This window comes from Moschus berezovskii, chromosome 11 (assembly GCF_049115385.1).
Source record: "Moschus berezovskii isolate FMDL1 chromosome 11, NW_MosBer_1.0, whole genome shotgun sequence".
NCBI classification, from domain to species: domain Eukaryota; kingdom Metazoa; phylum Chordata; class Mammalia; order Artiodactyla; family Moschidae; genus Moschus; species Moschus berezovskii.
The window spans coordinates 36,412,676-36,431,698 of NC_142470.1; the positions used below are offsets into that span (position 1 = coordinate 36,412,676).

The window sequence follows — 19,023 nt, forward strand, 5'->3', positions numbered from 1 at the left end:
AAGGGCAGGGGAAGGACTAAGTGACCACCTGGATGGGACAGACACATAGGCCCTAGCCAAGGCAACAGATGCCAATCCATAGTGGAGGGACTGGGGAAAAAGCAGATCTCCAAAGAAACCACACATATCTCCCTTGTAAGAAATAGTAAATTCTTAAATACTTGTCATGTCTGGAGAATACCAATGAAGATCATCATAATGGTCTGGGCCAAGTAAGAGCTTCCCTGTTCCCCTTATCTCTTCTCCTTTCCCACACTTAAGATCTCGAAGGGTCAGTTAGTAAGAAGAGGAGGACAGTTGGATGATGAAGGGAGAGATCAATGACCACCCTCTCCCTGAGTTCAGGCTTTTCATCTGCAATAAGGCCAAGCATGGTGGGTGAAGGGGAAAGGACGAAGCCCTGACATCAAAGTGAGAGGGAAGTTTTGATTTCTACATATGCATGTGTTTGGGGTTTTGAAGAGACTTTAGGTCTGCATTACCTTAGAGTCACCAGGTAAGTAGTGGGATCTGCTGAAGCTTTTACCCAGGAGTTCATGTGTGGGGGCTCAATGAAGTGGGTTCCTAGATCCCCCCATTAGCCTACATGCCAGATTCGTACTTGCTATTCATTTTTCTGCTTCTGTGCTTTTGATCCTTCCATTCTTCTACCTGCTCTTTCCTTCTTGCCGTATAAAAAATAAACCTTTTTGTTCATGGAGCCATTTCTTATCTATCTCAGAAATGACCACCCACTCGTCTGAAATCTTATAACTGTGGCTGGTGGGGCCATCAGGGGGTATAGCTCTGCCACCTCGTCTTCCCTCCCTACCCTCAGCCCTCTTGGGCCACTAGTTCCTTCAAGGCAGGGACTGCTTTATTGACCTTGAATTCACAGTAGTTGTCAAGTGTACGCACATGACAGTAACAGATCAATGTCCAAAGGAACAAAAATGAGCACAGACACAGGAAACCCTCCTGTTTACCAGGCCCTCCTCTCAGGGATGCAGACCAGCTCCGCATCCTGGGAAGCTCCTCAGCATTTTCCTGCATTCCAGGGGTCGGGTTCCAGGAGAGCGGGGAGGGTCTACCCACTTCACAACGAATGACTATAGTAAAAACTGCACACCTCTCGCCTGCTCTTAGGAAACTACATTTGAAGTAGATTCTGCTAGTGGCATGAGCATGTTGGTGAGTTACAGTCCTGTCTCATAGACATTGGGTGCCACTGGCCAGTGACTGCTGAGCTTTCTCCATCTTTCTGCACTATTCACTATATTTTATGACAGTAAGAGTCCCTTATACTGCAAGGAGATCCAACCAGTCCATTCTAGAGGAGATCAATCCTGGATGTTCATTGGAGGGACTGATGCTAAAGCTGAAGCTGCAGTACTTTGGCCACCTCATGCGACGAGTTGACTCACTGGAAAAGACTCTGATGCTGGGAAAGGTTGGGGGCGGGAGGAGAAGGGGATGACAGAGTGAGATGGCTGGATGGCATCACCGACTCTGTGGACATGAGTTTGAGTGAACTCCGGGAGTTGGTGATGGACAGGGAGGCCTGGGGTGCTGTGATTCATGGGGTCGCGGAGAGTCGGACACGACTGAGCGACTGAACTGAACTGAACTGAACTGAAGCCTGGGCAAGAGAGAACTGGGCTGACTGCCAAGAGATGGCCTCCTTAGCTCCTGAGGCAGTGACCCAGGATCCCTCTTGAAAGAGATGACCATTCACTCATTCAGCAAATAATTATTGCATATCTACTCTGAACTGATTATGCATATCTTCCCTGCCTTCAGGGAGTTTATTATCTAGTGAGGATGTCTGAATTTAAATGAATATGGCAACTGTGATGAGTATGGCAAGAGGGAAAATAATCAGAGCCACTTGATGGTGTAGACATAAGACAATCAAGACATCTGACATAAGATAGTCGGGACTTGGGTTAAGATGGCCACTTGATCCAACTGTTCAGTGCTATGGATAAACAGAAGAATTAAACTTTCATTTTACAGTATTACCATCTATTTAGAAAATATATATCTATAGCCAAACTCAAGCCAAGGGATGTACTGTCTGAGTTTCAGCAAAGTCTAGTTATAGAAATGGATGCAAAAGGTTTGGAGTAAGTAAGATTGCCTACTGGTAGCCAGTGAGCAGCTAGCAGAGCTTGTTTTTTTGCCATTTATGTTTTCATCCACTGACTGTTCGGTAAGATGATGTATCTAGGCAGATGCTGTTCTTTCTCAAGATACAGGCAGTGCTGAACCTACAGTCTTTCACTTAACCATCTTCACCTGTACTTTTTCCAGTGATTCCAGATTCTGCCTCAAAGAGTCAGTCAGTGCTTTGCTGCTCAGGGAGTGATCTTCAGACTGGTATCATCCATGTTACCTGGGAACTTGTTAGAGATACAGAATCTCTGGCCTGACCCCAACTCTACTGCATTAAAACCTGCAGAGAAGCCTGGTACTAGAGAGCAGCCTCTAGGGCCTTGTCCTTGTGCTCCTATGATGCATTCCATTTCCTTTCTAGAAAGTGGCAGAAGAATCTCTGTATCAAAATTCATTCTCTGGTGGCTTGTCAGACTATCTTTGTTTCCTTGCCTGTTGACAATGGGATTACTTGGAGTTTGTGCTTCAAGGCCAACAAAATTTAACTGTATGACTTGAAGCCAACCACTTACCCTTTCTGAATCTGTGTTTTCTTAGAGACAAACTTATAACCATAATAACCATATCTTGCCTGTTGGCCTTAAAATGTGGTTATAAAGATTGAATGAAATAAAGAACATGAAAGTAGAGCTCACACTATGGTGAATGAAATGGTTAAACAGGGGGTTTTTCAACCTTTATGGCAGATTAGAATCACCTGGAAGTTTCTTGCTCCCCTACACCTTGTATTCCGCCCCCAGAGGCTCTGACTTAATTAGCCTTGGATAGCTCCTGGGCATTGGCCACTCTTCAGATCTCTCCAGGAGATTCTAAAGTGCAGCCTAGGTTGAGACCACTGGGGAGAGCAAGCTACTTTGTACAGGAAGCAGCCTGGCCTTCTTGGTGGGGGGTCCATTTTCATCTTGGACTTTGAGTAAGAAGCAGTTTGTAAATAGCTAAAAAATGACTTATAATGTGCCCACCATCACCAAGGTAAAGAGTGTTTTTCCTGCAGTGGGGGAGGATGTATTCCTCAGCAGAGGGTCCTCATACGGCTGCTACATAACCCCTGGATAAAGACTCAGAATGACCTTAAGAGTGAGAGATTTGTGGGCTTAGAGTGAATAGGGATGATCTGAGGATGCAAACAGGACCACAACTTCCATCTAGGATCTACAGCGTAAGGTCCTCTCCAATTTCTTAGAAGGATTGGAGGACTGATGTCAGTTCTTACAGAATATCTCTTATTAATTACTTGTATCTAAGGACATGGCATTACTTTGCCAACCAAGGTCCGTCTAGTCAAGGCTATGGTTTTCCCTGTGGTCATGTATGGGTGTGAGAGTTGGACTGTGAAGAAAGCTGATCGCCGAAGAATTGATGCTTTTGAATTGTGGTGTTGGAGAAGACTCTTGAGAGTCCCTTGGACTGCAAGGAGAGCCAACCAGTCCATTCTAGAGGAGATCAATCCTGGGTGTTCATTGAAAGGACTGATGCTAAAGCTGAAACTCCAATACTTTGGCCACCTCATGCGACGAGTTGACTCACTGGAAAAGACTCTGATGCTGGGAGGGATTGGGGGCGGGAGGAGACGGGGACGACAGAGAATGAGACGGCTGAATGGCATCGCTGACTCAATGGATATGAGTTTGAGTGAACTCCGGGAGTTGGTGATGGACAGGGAGCCCTGGCGTGCTGTGATTCATGGGGTCGCAAAGAGTCAGACGTGACTGAGCGACTGAACTGAACTGAACTGAAGGATATGACTTAGTAATTGAGCATGCAACTATACAGAAGAACACTATATGCGATTCACAGAACAGACTGAAGGCTCAAGTCCTTTTCAAACTCTTCCATTTTCCTTATATAGTCCCAGGTTCAAAAACCCTTTTGATATCACTTTATACAGATACTCAAATCAGGTAGACTGGTTTGATCTTGACAGTCAAGTTCAGGTACCCAGAGCAGGCATAAAGCAGTCTTGGAATTTGATCTTAGTAAGACCAACTTCTCTCTAGGTTGCCTATAGGATAAAGTACTTCATTAACTGACTTTTTATTAAATATTAGAGAGCTGTACTAGGGACTTGTATGTATTCTGTCTCATTTTACACTCATAACATCCCTTCCTACAGAAATTATCAAACCCATTTTTTGGATGTGGAATCTAAGACCATGCACATCATGCATGGTCACGAAGCCCATATCCCACAGACCTGGATTCCATACTATGTTCTATGATCTTTCCACCATGCCTATAGCACTATGCAAGTGATAATATGTAACATATTATGGTGATACTTAAATCTTTTGGGTGTGTTATTTTGAAGGTTTTCTGGATATTTGTTGCTCAAAGTGTGGTCTATGAGCCATAAATGTTGGTGTGTCCTGGGAGGTTGTTAGAAATGCAGGGTCTCAGGCCCTACCCTAGACCTCCTGAATCAGAATTTATATTTTAATAAGGTATTTTCACAGAATTAGCTTCATATTGGGGAGAATAATGGAGATAGTGGATTTTAATCCATTTACAACCTTTTTTTCTGCCTCTGCCAGAAAATTAATATTTACAAATCTGTGTGAGTCTGAGGGTATCTCAAATGTATTCACACAAATATGAGAAATGCTATACAAATCCTACATAATATTTATGGGATGTAAAACTTGTTGGAGCCTGTAACAATAAAGTTTTTATCCTTTCAAGACCCATTCTAATAGATATAGGCTATAAGTGACAGCTTTTGACTAATAAATTCTTTTATATGCTGACAGCAAATGAGACAAGTGAAAAGAGACAATGCCAGGAGCACGCCACCAGCAATTATATCTTCTGGCTCCAGCCAGCTCTTTCCAGGCCTTCCCCCGCTTTCTTGGTGGGCCCTGATAGACTTTCCAATTATGTGCCACCAATGTTTGTCATTTTATTAATTAAAGTTCTGTATGTAAAGCAGGACCAGCCTTGTGGCTAGGCTTAATGCTATTTTTTCCTCATGGCCCTTTCCTCCTCCACAGGTAATTACTGCAATTTTATGTCTAGAATATGCCCTGTATTTGCTATGAATACCTCATGGGCAACTTCACAAGATTATCTTGAACCCATAAAAAAAAATCATCATGGAATGTAGGCTGATGTTAGACAAAAGAAACCCAATGGTATCAATAATGTCCATTAACATGCAGCACTCTCAAACACAGGGAATGGTATGAGGGGGAGGTGCTAAGTTTCTTTGAATTTCTAAAGGGCAGTATATATTCCAGCAGTAGACACAAAACCAAGGACGGATGCTCTAGTGTGTATTTCATTTCAACAGAAGAAAAAAAAACACTTTTTTAATAGACTGTGATTCTCAGAGATGAGCTTGTTTGTAGTGGGTGGGATGGGTACTCCCCCAGTATTCCCCACACTGGGGGTCATCTAGTGACTGGATGGCCAGGACTGGGAATATTGTCAAGGACTTCCAAGCTTTGAAAGGAGGTTAAAACTTCTTTCTAATCTAAGATGCCAGGGCTGTAATTCTGGGTGTGAACCTGTAATTTTAAGAGTTTTAATGTGGTCTTATTAATTTTAACTGAGACCATTGACACTGCAAAACCCAACATTTTGTACACCATCTTCTAATTCACCTGGAAAAAATAAATACCAACTCTCTAGCTATAAATAGCCTAATGGAAAATCAACCCAACTCAGCACGAGGCAGGCCAGATGTGGATTTCTGATAACAAGCAAATAAAATATGCTGGGAAACACTTGCAATTACAGAGGCTTAAGGAATGCTGGATTCCTGGCCATGTAAGAGACTTAAAAGATTGAGATTGTTTCTGAAAACAGCACCCCATGTCTTTTCTTCTTTGTCAGGCATCACAATGAAGCCGGAGAACACCCAGCCAGGGTCAACCACATGCCCCCTCAGTAAAAACACAGCAAGCAATGAAGATTATATACAAAATAATAACTGCAGGATCCCTGGCTGGTGAAGTTACAAAGTTATGGCTATATTATTCCTTCTTTGGCCATTTCTTTCTTTTCTAATTTTTTTTATAATGAACATCTATTACTTTTGATAACAAGAACAAAACAAACTCAGTGTAAAAGCATATTTTTTGAAGAATAATATTGATCTAGGAAAGAATAATATTAAGCAAAAAAAGAAGATACAAAATGCTTATATGGTATGATATCAAATTTATATAAATCCTTTATCTATCCCTCTGCTCAAATCTACATTTATCTTTCTGGACAGAAATGTACAAATATGGTGACAGGGGTTATCTTTGGAGGGTAAGACTGTGGGTAATTTCAATTTTCTTCTTTATATTTTCCTAATATTCTACAATGAATGTAGAGCACTTTTGTAATCAGAAAAAAACAATAAGTGCTTTATTAAAAAAGGCATCAAGGGAGGATTCTGATATCATTGGAAAGTGGAAAAAGAGAGTGCCATCTTTTCACCACTTTGAGGAGGATCTAGTTCTCTTGCTTGAACTGTGGGCTTTGCAAGGAAGACTAAGGAGAAGTGGGAGCTTCTGGGGAGTGAGGTCAGGTCATGTTGTGGCTCTGGAATCAGAAAGAACATTTTTGTCTTTATTTATGAGATAATATTGAATCACAAGCTGGAATCAAGATTGCTGGGAGAAAGATCAACAACCCCAGATATGTAGATGATACCACTCTAATGGCAGAAAGTGAAGAGGAACTTAAGAGCCTCTTGATGAAGGTGAAAAAGGAGAGTGAAAAAGCTGGCTTGAAACTCAACATTCAGAAAACTAAGATCATGGCATATGGTCCAATCATTTCATGGCAAATAGAAGGGGGAAAAGTGGAAGCAATGACAGATTTAATTTTCTTGGGCTCCAAAATCATTGCAGATGCTGACTGCAGCCATGAAATTAAAAGATGTTTGCTCCTTGGAAGGAAAACTATGACCAACCTAGACAGTGTATTAAAAAGCAGAGATATCACTTTGCCAGCAAAGGTCTGTACAGTCAAAGCTATGGTTTTTCCAGTAGTCATGTATGGATGTGAGAGTTGGACCATAAAGAAGGCTGGATGCCAAAGAATTGATGCTTTTGAATTGTGGTGCTGGAAAAGACTCCTGAGACTCCCTTTGACAGCAAGGAAATCCAACCAGTCAATCTTAAAGGAAATCAACCCTGAATATTTATTGGAAGGACTGATGCTGAAGCTGAAGCTCCAATACTTAGACCACCTGATGCAAAGAGCTGACTCATTTGAAAAGACCCTGATGCTGGGAAAGATTGAAGGCAAAAGGGGATGAGGGCAGCAGAGGATGAGATGGTTAGATAGCATCACTGACTTAGTGGACATGAATTTGAACAAACTCTGGGAGATAGTAAAGGACAGGAAAGGTTTATGTGCTGTGGTCTGTGGGGTGACAAAGAGTTGGACGCAGATTAGGGACTGAACATCAACAACAGATCTCAGAGCCTCAGTCTTTATCCGTGAAATGGGGCTAATCAGACTCTCCTTATAGAGTTGCTGGGAGACTTTAGTAAGATTATGTGAGCCCAGTACCCAGATTGCCAAATACATTTATCAATGTTAGTTCCTTCTTCCTGTATTGGAAAAAGCAGACAGGGAATAAGTTTAGAAATAAACAGCTCACATAAACAGAATAGGACAGGTTGAAGGATGCTGTATTAAAATTTTCAGTCCAGTGTTTTATCTTCCAGGTCCCCTAGAGGATTATCTTTCCAGTCTTGTGTGAAGAAAACAATGTTTTCTTTTGAGTTACACTAATAATGAGGTGATCTTGGGAAGACAACCTCCTCTGTGCCTCAGTTTCCCTGTGGGTGATAGAGATGATGCTGAGAAATAGCTTTAGAAATCCTTAGACTGGGGAAAAGGATTGACTCAGTGAAATGAAATTCCTACAACCTTCATAAACAGCCATCAGAAAGAATCAGTTCTAATGAGGTGGATGAAACTGGAGCCTATTATACAGAGTGAAGTAAGCCAGAAAGAAAAACACCAATACAGTATCCTAACGCATATATATGGAATTTAGAAAGATGGTAACGATAACCCTGTATGCGAGACAGCAAAAGAGACACAGATGTATAGAGCAGTCTTTTTGGACTCTGTGGGAGAGGGCGAGGGCGGGATGATATGGCAGAATGGCATTGAAACATGTAAATTATCACATGTTAAACGAATCGCCAGTCCAGGTTCGATGCATGATACAGGATGCTCGGGGCTGGTGCACTGGGATGACCCAGAAGGATGGGATGGGGAGGGAGGTGGGAGGGGGGTTTAGGATGGGGAACACATGTATACCCGGGGTGGATTCATGTCAATGTATGGCTAAACCAATACAATATTGAAAAGTAAATAAATAAACTGAGATTAAAAAAAAAAAGAAAGAGAATGGACTTCAGGCATCTCCAGGTGTCTGCAAGACCCATAGCCACTCAGGGAGTATGTTTATTCCCTGGGGAGAGTGTGCTTTCAACAGGTTGGCCCCTATGCATCCTGGCCGCATGAACGATCGCCACTAGTGGGAGCCACGAGGGCGCTTGATTAACAGATAGACTTGGAATTGGACCTAAACCTAAATCTCTGCCAAGTGCCCGGGAGGTTTTTTATTCACACCCGTGAGCCTTGACAGTAATTCTTCTAGGCCTCAGTTTCATCATGTAATGGCTGAGGTATTAATTTTGAATGACTCAAAGGTACTAAATTAATTATGTCCGACTGTAATTACAATGACTGTTGATTACTTTAGCCCATTAGCATGTGTTCTGGCAGCATCAACCGCATCGCAGGAAGTGGTGACAGAATGCTAGGTTCCAGCGGCTTCCTAGGTCTAGGTGCTGAGGTAAGAATGATTTTGGCCCCAGATCTCAGTAGGGCCATATTTGTTGGGTCCTTGAGACTCAATGAGGAGTCTCCTTGTTTGCGCTCATACTGGACCATGGCCATGCTCATGAGAGGCTGCACAATTAATTAATTAATTAGGATGAAGCAGTTTCGTTGGGCACATCCCCCCGGTGCTAATGATTGGTATTGTGCAAAATAATGCTCCCAAGCTGCTTGCATTGCTAATTGACTCAGAGGAGAAATAAGAATATAGCCTGTCTGAATTTATGTCAGCAGTGACTTCTTCACACCTATGCAGAAAGAAGAGGGATCATAATAATTGCTGCCATTCATAAAAGATTGAAGAGAATACAAAGAGTTTTTGCATTTTAATCTAATTCTCGCAGCAAGAAACACAGGCATTTTTATTCCCAATTAGGGACAATGACTGACTTTGAGGTCCTATGGCTCATTACATGGCAGTGTTGGGATTCACACTCAGGTGACCTGAGTCAAGTCCAATGACGTTAAGAGTGTTTGCAGGATTGGCCTAGGAGTTGGACAGACCTGTTTTGAATCCTGGTTCTGCCTCTTAATAGCAAGGGTGACTAGCAAGTCACTTAAGCTTTTGAAGTCCTAGGTTTTGCATCAGTAAATGGGGCAACAATTCCTTACAAGTCTCTTTTGGTAATGAGATAAAGCAAGTGACATGCTTAGCACAGTGCCAGCCACATGGGAGGGGATCACCATTTTAAAAAAATACAGTAGTCCTCTTATCAGCCATTTCATTTTCTGTAGTTTCAGTTTCCCGAGGTCAACTTCAGCCCAAAACTATTATATGGAAAATTCCAGAAAAAAACAATTCTTAAGTTTTAAGTTCTGTACCATTCTGAGCAGAACAAAACAATGAAACCTCATACTGACCCCCTCTGTCTCGCCTGAGACATGAATCATCTTTTTGGCCACTGTGTCCATGCTGTACACACTACCCACCTGCTAGAATAGGAAAAAATATCGGAGAAGGCAATGGCAAGCCACTCCAGTACTCTTGCCTGGAAAATCCCATGGATGGAGGAGCCTGGTGGGCTGCAGTCCATGGGGTCGCTAGGGGTCGGACACGACTAAGTGACTTCACTTTCACTTTTCACTTGCACACATTGGAGAAGGAAATGGCAACCCACTCCAGTGTTCTTGCCTGGAGAATCCCAGGGACGCGGGAGCCTGGTGGGCTTCTGTCTATGGGGTCACACAGAGTCGGACACGACTGAAGTGACTTAGCAGCAGCACACATGGTTTGGTACTATCCGTGGTTCCAGGCATCTGCTAGTGGTCTTAGAACATATCCCCTTCTTTGTCCATTCTAAAGGAGTTCAGTCCTGGGTGTTCATTGGAAGGACTGATGCTAAAGCTGAAACTCCAATACTTTGGCCACCTCATGCGACGAGTTGACTCACTGGAAAAGACTCTGATGCTGGGAGGGATTGGGGGTGGGAGGAGACAGGGACGACAGAGAATGAGATGGCTGGATGGCATCACCGACTCGAGGGACATGAGTTTGAGTGAACTCTGGGAGTTGGTGATGGACAGGGAGGCCTGGCATGCTGTGATTCATGGGGTCACAAAGAGTCGGACATGACTGAGAGACTGAACTGAACTGAACTGAACAGAACTCCTTTAGTTACTTTATGGTTATTAAGGATCCCTCCCTTAGCCCCAGCCTAAGGGAAGGTTTCTTTCTCCTAGGAGTACAAAGATTTAGGGTGTTTGAGGGCTCTAGTTAAGAATTTTGGCTTGCGTTTTGTAACATAGCCAAGTGATTCATAAGTAACTTGGAGACCAGGACCTGTCATATTGGAAGTAAGTGTTCTTAATTTTCTGCTGAATAAACACTCTAAAAAGATCCCAGATTCCTGTGGTCTGTCTCCTGCATGGCTGGCTGGTCACATGGTGGGTTTGAGAGGAATACTTGCTGGCTCACTGCCTGAGTGAGGACCTCCCACCAGCCATCTGTGTGTCCATCCAGCCCAGCCAAGTGCCATGCTACCTTTCTGGCCCTGTCCTGGCAGCTGCCACGCTTCTTGTCCTGAGGGTGAGGACCCTCGCTTAACTCTCCAGATTGAGGGTCGATGGATAGGGCAGGTTTAGCCTTTGATCTTGGAGTCATCACAAAAGTCAGATACTAATAGTAACAGCAGCAGTTACCTGCAATGCAGGAGCTGCAGGAGACATGGGTTTGATCCCTGGGTCGGGGAGATCCCCTGGAAGAAGAAATGGCAACCCACTGCAGTATTCTCACCTGGAGAATTCCATGGACAGAGGAGCCTGGCGGGCTACAGTCCATGGGGTCACAAAGAGTCAGACACAACTTAGCACACATGTATACTGGAGAAGGAAATGGCAACCCACTCCAGTGTTCTTGCCTGGGGAATCCCAGGGACAGGGGAGCCTGGTGGACTTCCGTCTATGGGGTCACACAGAGTCGGACATGACTGAAGTGACTTAGCAGCATACACATAGCAGGGGAGAAGCAGAAACCACACTTATTAAACATCTACTATGTGGCCAGATTTAGGCTGGGCACTTTTCTAACTTGTCTACTTGTTTCTCCCAACAGCCCTGCAGAGGACACTGAGGCTGAGAAAACTGAGGTGACTTGACCAAGGTCACCCTGCTAGAAAGTGGCAGGATTCTACCAAGGACTGCGGGACCTCAAGGAGCTGCTCCAAACACCACACCACACCACACTGCCTTCGTGATGCTCCTTTTGCCCTGGCCCCAAACGACCAGCTGGGTTCCTCTAGACACAGGAGGTGTCATGCTTGTTGGGCCGTGGGACAGGAGGGAGGCAGCTACCTGGGGCCATCATTCTGCTCTGACTTGCTTCAGATGTCAGTGTCACCCCAAGGGAGCCAGAGGGAAACTGTGCTTCCTGCCAGGCACACCATGCTGTCCTGGGCAGAGATGGACCACCCAGCTGGGTGTTGCAAGTTCTGTCTCTGCTTCTTCAAGGCTCCCCAAAGCAAGAAGAGGAGGGGTGCAGAGAACAGAGGGTGTGAAAACAAGCCCTGGTGAGTCTAGCTGCATTTGCTCTTGATTTAGGCAAACACTGAAGCCTGGAACTATCCAAAGATGAGAGGGATTTGCTGCTGAGTTGGTGGGCATTCTGTCACTGCAGTGGATATCACAGTGTTAGATGAGACGGGAGTTGGATATCCAGTCCAACTCAGGTTAGTGGAGGGAGCTAGGGAGGGTGTTGCCCCAGTCTGCCCCTGAGCTTGGCACTGGGCCCTCACTGTTTACAAAGAGGGTCTCTATGGTCACCAAAGGTGTCTGTGCAGCATCACTTGGCCACACAGAGGCAAAGGCTGTCCTAGGTGGACTCAGGAGGAAACTGCTTGTTCCTGCACCAGTCAACACTCCACAGAGACCCAGGGGAGGATGGTGAATAGGAAGAGGGCAAGGTGCACTTTCCTTCCCCCCAGGTGGGCACATGTTCAATACAGAAGATGGGATGGATTCGACACAACAGCTTTATTCAGGATCAACCTTGCGAGGCCTCTTGAAATAGCCTCTCCTTCCTGATTTGCTAGAATAAGTGAGAGCACGTGAGGCTGGGGACAATGCACACGCGAGGCACAAATAACACCTGGGTTCCGGGGTGAGCGGCAATGTCCCCTTGGTTGCTTAGGAATTAGACCCAGTGACCAGTCCCAGCTTGAGGAGAGATGAAGCAGGTAACCAGTCTGTTACAAAATGGTTGGTATGACTTTCCTCCCTGTCTCTGGATATGAGGACCCTGTGGTGAGGAGGTTGAGGTCTCTGGGTGAGGTGGGAGCCATGCCAGTCCTCAGGGATGCTTCCAAGGCCCACGTCAGCTCCCTGGAAGCTGAGAAAATACCATCTGCCCTTGGCAGGGGCAGGGTAATATGACAGAAAGAGCACGGGGCTCAAGTCATAAGACCTGAGTTTGATCCTGATTTTGTATGTACTGGCTGTGTACACTGGGGACATTGCTTTCCTGTCTTGCGGAGATGGGCTGTTCTCTTCCCTGGGCCGCCCTGCGTGCACCCTGACCCGGATCATGGGCAGAGAAACCCCTGACACATAGGATCTACTCCAGGAAGTGATCTACATAGAATATTCTCAGCATCTTTAGCCCCTGCTTGTGAGAGTTGGGTGGGGTTGACAAAGGAAGAGCCCCTCAGCTTTTGTATTTTCCCTTGCCCCAAGTCATCCTGTAGTCACTATTATTATTCTTATTTTTCTTTTCTTGACCATTCCAAGGGGGATTTTGCCATTGAATTAATAAACTGTTAAAACCCAGGAGTCTGAAAGTTCCTTTCCTCTTCCTATCTGGAAGTCCTATTTGTCTACCCAAGGGAAGGGAGTGAGGCCAGCCTGACTAAGCCCCATCAACAGAGCCATGATACTCACTGAGATGCGGGTTTACACTGGGATGCTGGAGAACGTCTCACCAGCCAAATTCCCAGGAAAGGATGGGCTCTGTGTCCAGGAATGAGCGCCAGCAGTCCGGAAAGCCTTACAAAATCAACCAGAGAGCAATTTGCTGAAAAACTCCCTGGCCTCCTGCCACAAGAAGCTCCTTCCCAGTGGGGCTTTGCACAGAATTTAATGGACAGCAGAGGGCAATTCCAGATGCCAAACTCCTCTCCCACCTTCCCTGGCTATATTCGTTGGTTTTAATGACGGAATGGAGGTCTCCTTCCCTGCAGACTAGATAGCCCATGTCGACATGGAGGAGTCCTGCTGGTCACCTTTTGCCCTGGTCTCACAGCAGCTCCCAGTCGCTAATCAAAGCTTTTATCACTACAGGGCAGATGCCAGAGACAGAAAGGCCAGGTGTGTTCCAGCCTCAGGGTGTGTGTGTCTGAGTGTTTGCACATGCGTGCATGGAGAGAACAGAGGTGGCTGCAGCTTCAGCAAGGTCAGAAAACCAGTAGCCGGGAACTGGCCTGCCCTAGGGTGTCAGCACAAATTAAGTGGGTCACCTCCCACTTGCTGGGTCCCTTTCATTTCTGCAGCTCATAGAAGGAAAACTACTTCTACATTATGGAGGGGGAAAGAGATTGAGGGAAGCCCACTCCCCGCTTCTCCCCCCCAGGCCTTGTTCCGTCCTGAGAACATGGTTTAAAATATTCTAGTCACAGCTCAGACTATTCAAATAAAATAGAATTTCAAACCACACGGGGCTTGTTGAGACATTCAGTCTGCTAGGATGTGTGAAAGGCAGGGGGAGGGGCAGAGACGGCCCCTGCCACTCTCCCGTCCTTTTTATTACCAGCAGCTGCAATGCTAGACACATCCCAGTGTGTCTCCCCACCCGGGGGACGCGAGCAGTTCTGACAGCAAGCAAGCGCATGAAAGCCACTGCAAGGCTCCCCTCCCCAGTGGCAACTTTAATTATTTGAACTGGAGCTCAGCAAAATTAAAATAAAATAAAATCTGAATGTGTTGTAAGTGGCTCCTCAGTTTCTTGCAGAGAATAGTTTGTGGGTAGGAGAGTGGGGCAGGGCTGGGCAGAGGTCTTTAAATATTCATGCCCCACACGCCACAGTGCAGAGCCATGGAGGCGGCAGCGTCTGCACCAAGGCCAGGCAGTGGAGAGAGGCCTTGGTGTCAGTGGCTGCAGGGATCTGGAGGGAGGAGACCAGAGGTGGCATGCTTCTGAAATGCCCTGGAAGCTGGTTGGCACAAAGGCACACCCTGGGGACGTCTCCATCATCGGTAGGCCACTGACCTAGATCCACGTGGCTCTCAGAGTGGCTCCCCCTTCTGTCTCCACCATCTCTGTCCCCCACCCCATCAGTCAATTCTAACCCCTCCTCGGACTCACATTCCTAAAAAGGCAAGTTACATTGTAATCTTTGGCACCCCAGGTAATGGAGGATAGCTCTCAGCTTGGGCTCAGAATGAATTTCGGTCACAATAGGCAAAGACGCCTGTGGCTAGTCACTCTTTCGGTTCGGTGTGCATCCAAATCACCAGTGGTGGGGCTTGAAAATGCAGATTCCTGGGCCCTTGTCAGTGATGTCATTCAGGAAGTCTGGGGTGGGGCCCAAGAATCTGTATTTGTCACATTTTCCAAGTGACTGCAACTGGAGAAACACAGACCTGCCAGTAGCTTGTAGCCAGATTTTCAAGGAAATGCATTGAAGGTGACACCAGTTTCCCTTTGGGATCCACTGATGATTGTAGTTTCTCAAGAGTATTTTGAGTTATTCGGCAATTACTTCAACTCTCTGGAGGCCGTGGACCAGGACTGTTAGGGTTTAGAGAAGATGCTCATGGGTGGGTGTCATCTGGGAGCTCAGGGCTTCCAGCCTGTCCCCATGGGCCTGACTCTCACCAGAGACTTCCACCCATGGCTCTATCTCGTGTCCACCTTCCTGCACCGGGGCCCCATAGCCAGCGGAGGCCCCTTTAGGGTTGGAGGGAGGTTAACCTCACACAGTCCCACACAGCAATACAACATCTGTTTCTCTGTCACCGACGTTCAGCCAACCTGGGAGAAGGAAATCAACTTCCTGCCTTCTGTATTCAGGATTCGAGGGAAACAGATGGCAGGGCTTACAAACCTGGAAATGCATATTTCTATTTTGGTCATTTATTTTTCTGATGAAAACATTTCCCCAACATTGGGAATTCAAAGACCCAGCAGCCTGAGATGAATGATCTGAAACCCTGAATGTGGAATAACTGTGAGCTGAAAACGGAGTGGTCTCCCTGCCTTCCCTTCACTCCTCATGCTGAGCCAAGCTCTGGAAAAGGGCAGGAAATAGCAGAAACCACCCAGAGCAAATGCGACTGGGGGAATAATAAAATAGGCCAGTAAAACAAAACACCTGTTTAAGCTATTGATCAACCCAAAGGTTATTAGAGAAATGATGAAGTATTAGAAAAATATCATTTTTACCTTGACATTTTTTTTTTAAATCAGGCTCACATTAAACTAGTGAAAAATAAATTTGAAGGTGAAGTGATTTTAAGGATTCCCCTTGCCTGTCAGACAGGCCAATCACCTCTCCTCATTTAAACTTCCTCTTAAAAAATCTTTCTAGGTGATGCTCTGAGACACCCGAGAAATATCAACGATGACTGAGTAATTCCGCCATTTGCAGCGGAGAGCATGGTTTCTCAAATACAACTTAACAGAATGAATCTACTTATTTGTGCCCTGACTTCTTCCAGAAAGGATTTAAGGTGGCTCACAGAGATACATAAAACATACACTAGGAGAAGGTGAGGGTGATGGGGTAGATGTCAAGTAACAATATAAAAGCGAATCGGGAGCGAGGCTGCTGCTAACTTACTGGGTAAAGACAGACTTAATTCTACCATTCTTCTGATTAAAAAATCATCATTGATACACCTTTTCCACTCTCCTTTGTTTTATGTCTGTGAGTTTTTATTTCACAAAAAGACTGGAGGGCTTGGATTTGCCTGTACAGGAAATGGCAACCCACTCCAGTATTCTTGCCGAGGAAATGCCATGGATAGACTGTGGCATTACATGGGTAACTGTGGCGGCTTACAGTCCATGGAGTCACAAGAGTCGGGATTCAGGGGCTAAATCACCTCTTTCCTGCACCTCTGCTGGTCAAAGCCCCGCCTGCCGGACACTGTTACCAGCCTGCTGAGGGGATGTGAATGTGGTCAGTTTCACAATATCCACAACTTGAAAGGCAACAAATTGCTCCGAGAGCACAGAGCTATTCCTGAAAGAAGCCAGAAAGGGGTTTCTCCTGTGAGTTTCCAGAAAGAGAAGACTGACCACATTTAAATTCAGTCCTGACTTCCTACTGTGTGCACAGTGTCACAATGCTGGGCCAGTGTGGAGGAGCGCAGTCTGGCTGTTGGCTAGTTCTCTTCCTCCTCCCCCATTCTTCTTTGCATATTTATACAGGGTTTCAGACACCGTTGGTTAATCTTTGTGCTACTCGCTTTGTACAAGACCGCATGACAAGCCCTTTACAAATATTAACCTGTTTAAGCTTCACCTCCCTGGGGTAGGCACGCTGAGTCTCTACTTTCCAGGTGGAAAAACGAGGCACTGAGAGGTTATTAATGGATGAAACAAATTAGACCACCAGTCAGTGATGGAACCTGGACTGGCCTCAGGTAGTTGATTCCAGTGTCCATAAGCTTAATCACTGGGCCCTCCTGGAGGTCTAAGCTCATCTCCTGGTCCCTAGAGAATATGACCTTGGGCTAAGAATCCTGGCGCCAGACCCTCAGTTCCCACACTGAAGGGGTAACAGCTACACTAACTGTCTGGGCCAGTGGCTCTGGAGGCACTTCACCGACTGCCATTGATGCCTTAGTGATATTTATGTAAGTCAAAGTGTTGATGCTTTGAAACTTTGAAATGTATTGTAAGAGACTGACATCTTTTAAAAGGATTCTGTAGAAAGTTGCTCTTACTGTCACCTCTTATGTCTTGGAAATATTTTGGAGGTTTGCTGACATCAAAGTTCTATTGCAAATAGTTCAGTGCTGCTGAGTGTGGTGTTTAAGGTGAAATTCTCTGCAGACGGGACTTTACCATGTTGGTAGCTACTGTCTGCCTAGAAGATGGCGCAAACTGCCCTCTGGTCCTCCCACAGGAGAACAAGAAGCCTGACCATCAGTCTATTTTGCTCATCTGTGCGCGTTCACCTGAAAGTGCCCGGAAGTGGGAGGAGCAGGCAGAGAACTAGAGGAACACCAAGACTTGCCTCACACGGAGAGTTCTTCATGGGCGCAGGAAATGTAGCGCTGGTCACTGTGGCATTTTCAGAGGTGGGGGCGTCAGTGATGCTGAGCAACAGGGCGTGGCCTGGGCAGAGAGGAGAAGAGTCAAAACTGCACCATCCTTGTGCACTGAAGGGCCTTGGGGTGCAAGGTTAACAGGCCCCGCACTATTCTTCTCTACCCTTAGGACTGAACACACTGTTGCTTCTGCTTCCAGTGGGTAAGATAGCTTGCTTATCATTGACTATGAGACTAGGCTTGTGCAGAGGTCTTTGTTCTAAATGGCCTGTGACGTTCCAGCACTGTACATCTGGGTTACTGCATTCTCTGATCTCCCATGGCTACCAGCTTCAGCTCATAGCCCGGGAGCAGCCTGAAGCACGCTGGACTTCCCCAGGTCCACCCCTACCCCCCGTTTCCATTCATGCCAGTGCTTTGCCCTTCAATGGTCTCAGAACCTTCACTGTATACTCCCCTCTCCGGAGCCTAGGTCAGCCTGTGCCCCATCCCCTGACCAGGAAGACTCATTTATTCTTTTCTAAGCACTGACCTGCCAGAAAACCAGGCAGAACATGAGCCTCAGCCCCACGTGATGGTGGGAAGGAGCATTTGCAAATGTCCAGGTGTGCCTGCAGATGTTTGGTGTTGTGGAGGTGGGGGCCTCACTTTCAGGGGGCTCACAGAGCCCCAGGTTGGACTCTAGTCGTTCATTTCTGTGTTTCTCTATCTCTTAGCAAAATCTTTATAGAGTTACTACCAAGTAACAAATTCAGATGCGTCCAGAGGAAAGTAACTAGACCAGGCCAGAAATTTTGGAAAACACCCTCCCACCCTTGAGGAAAAATCAAATGGCCGGGGCTATGTGACCATGGAGGGAAAAGACCTTCTGTGGTAGGAAGGTCATAATGGTTGTCTTCAAATATCTGAAGGGCTGTCTCTGTGGGAGAGGGCACAGTTCAGTTCTGCGGGGCTTCAGGAGACGGAAATCATGATCACTGAGAAGAATTTACAGAGGGGTGGGGCTCATCTCCAGGTAAGGGAAATGGATGTGCGACTCTGAGCTGTTAAGCAATGAAAAGGGCTGCTTTTGGAGGCAGGGAGAGCCCTGTCACAAGAGGCATTCAACAGGGCTGGACACATTTGCTATGGGTGCTGTCGGGTCTATCAGAGCAGAGACGAAGGTCACGTCTCACGTCAGGCTTTGAGCTGTTTGTCTTCTCTGCTTCTGCGGACCAGGCACTAAGCATGAGGCACTGTGGCGAGAAGACTGGAGGAAAAGTGAGAGCTCTTGTCCTCCACGTCTGGGGAGGGCCCTGCATACTCCCC

At 46.0% G+C, this 19,023-nt stretch overlaps 1 protein-coding gene across 1 annotated transcript in view; it reads right to left on the reverse strand.

Moving 5' to 3' along the window:
- ALK (ALK receptor tyrosine kinase) overlaps nucleotides 1-19,023 on the reverse strand; it is a 752,669-nt gene that overhangs the window by 96,577 nt on the left and 637,069 nt on the right. The window contains exon 8 of the mRNA XM_055400465.2: nucleotides 17,682-17,782. Within this exon, the coding sequence (XP_055256440.2) occupies nucleotides 17,682-17,782 (101 nt within the window). The remainder of the gene's footprint in view (nucleotides 1-17,681; nucleotides 17,783-19,023) is intronic.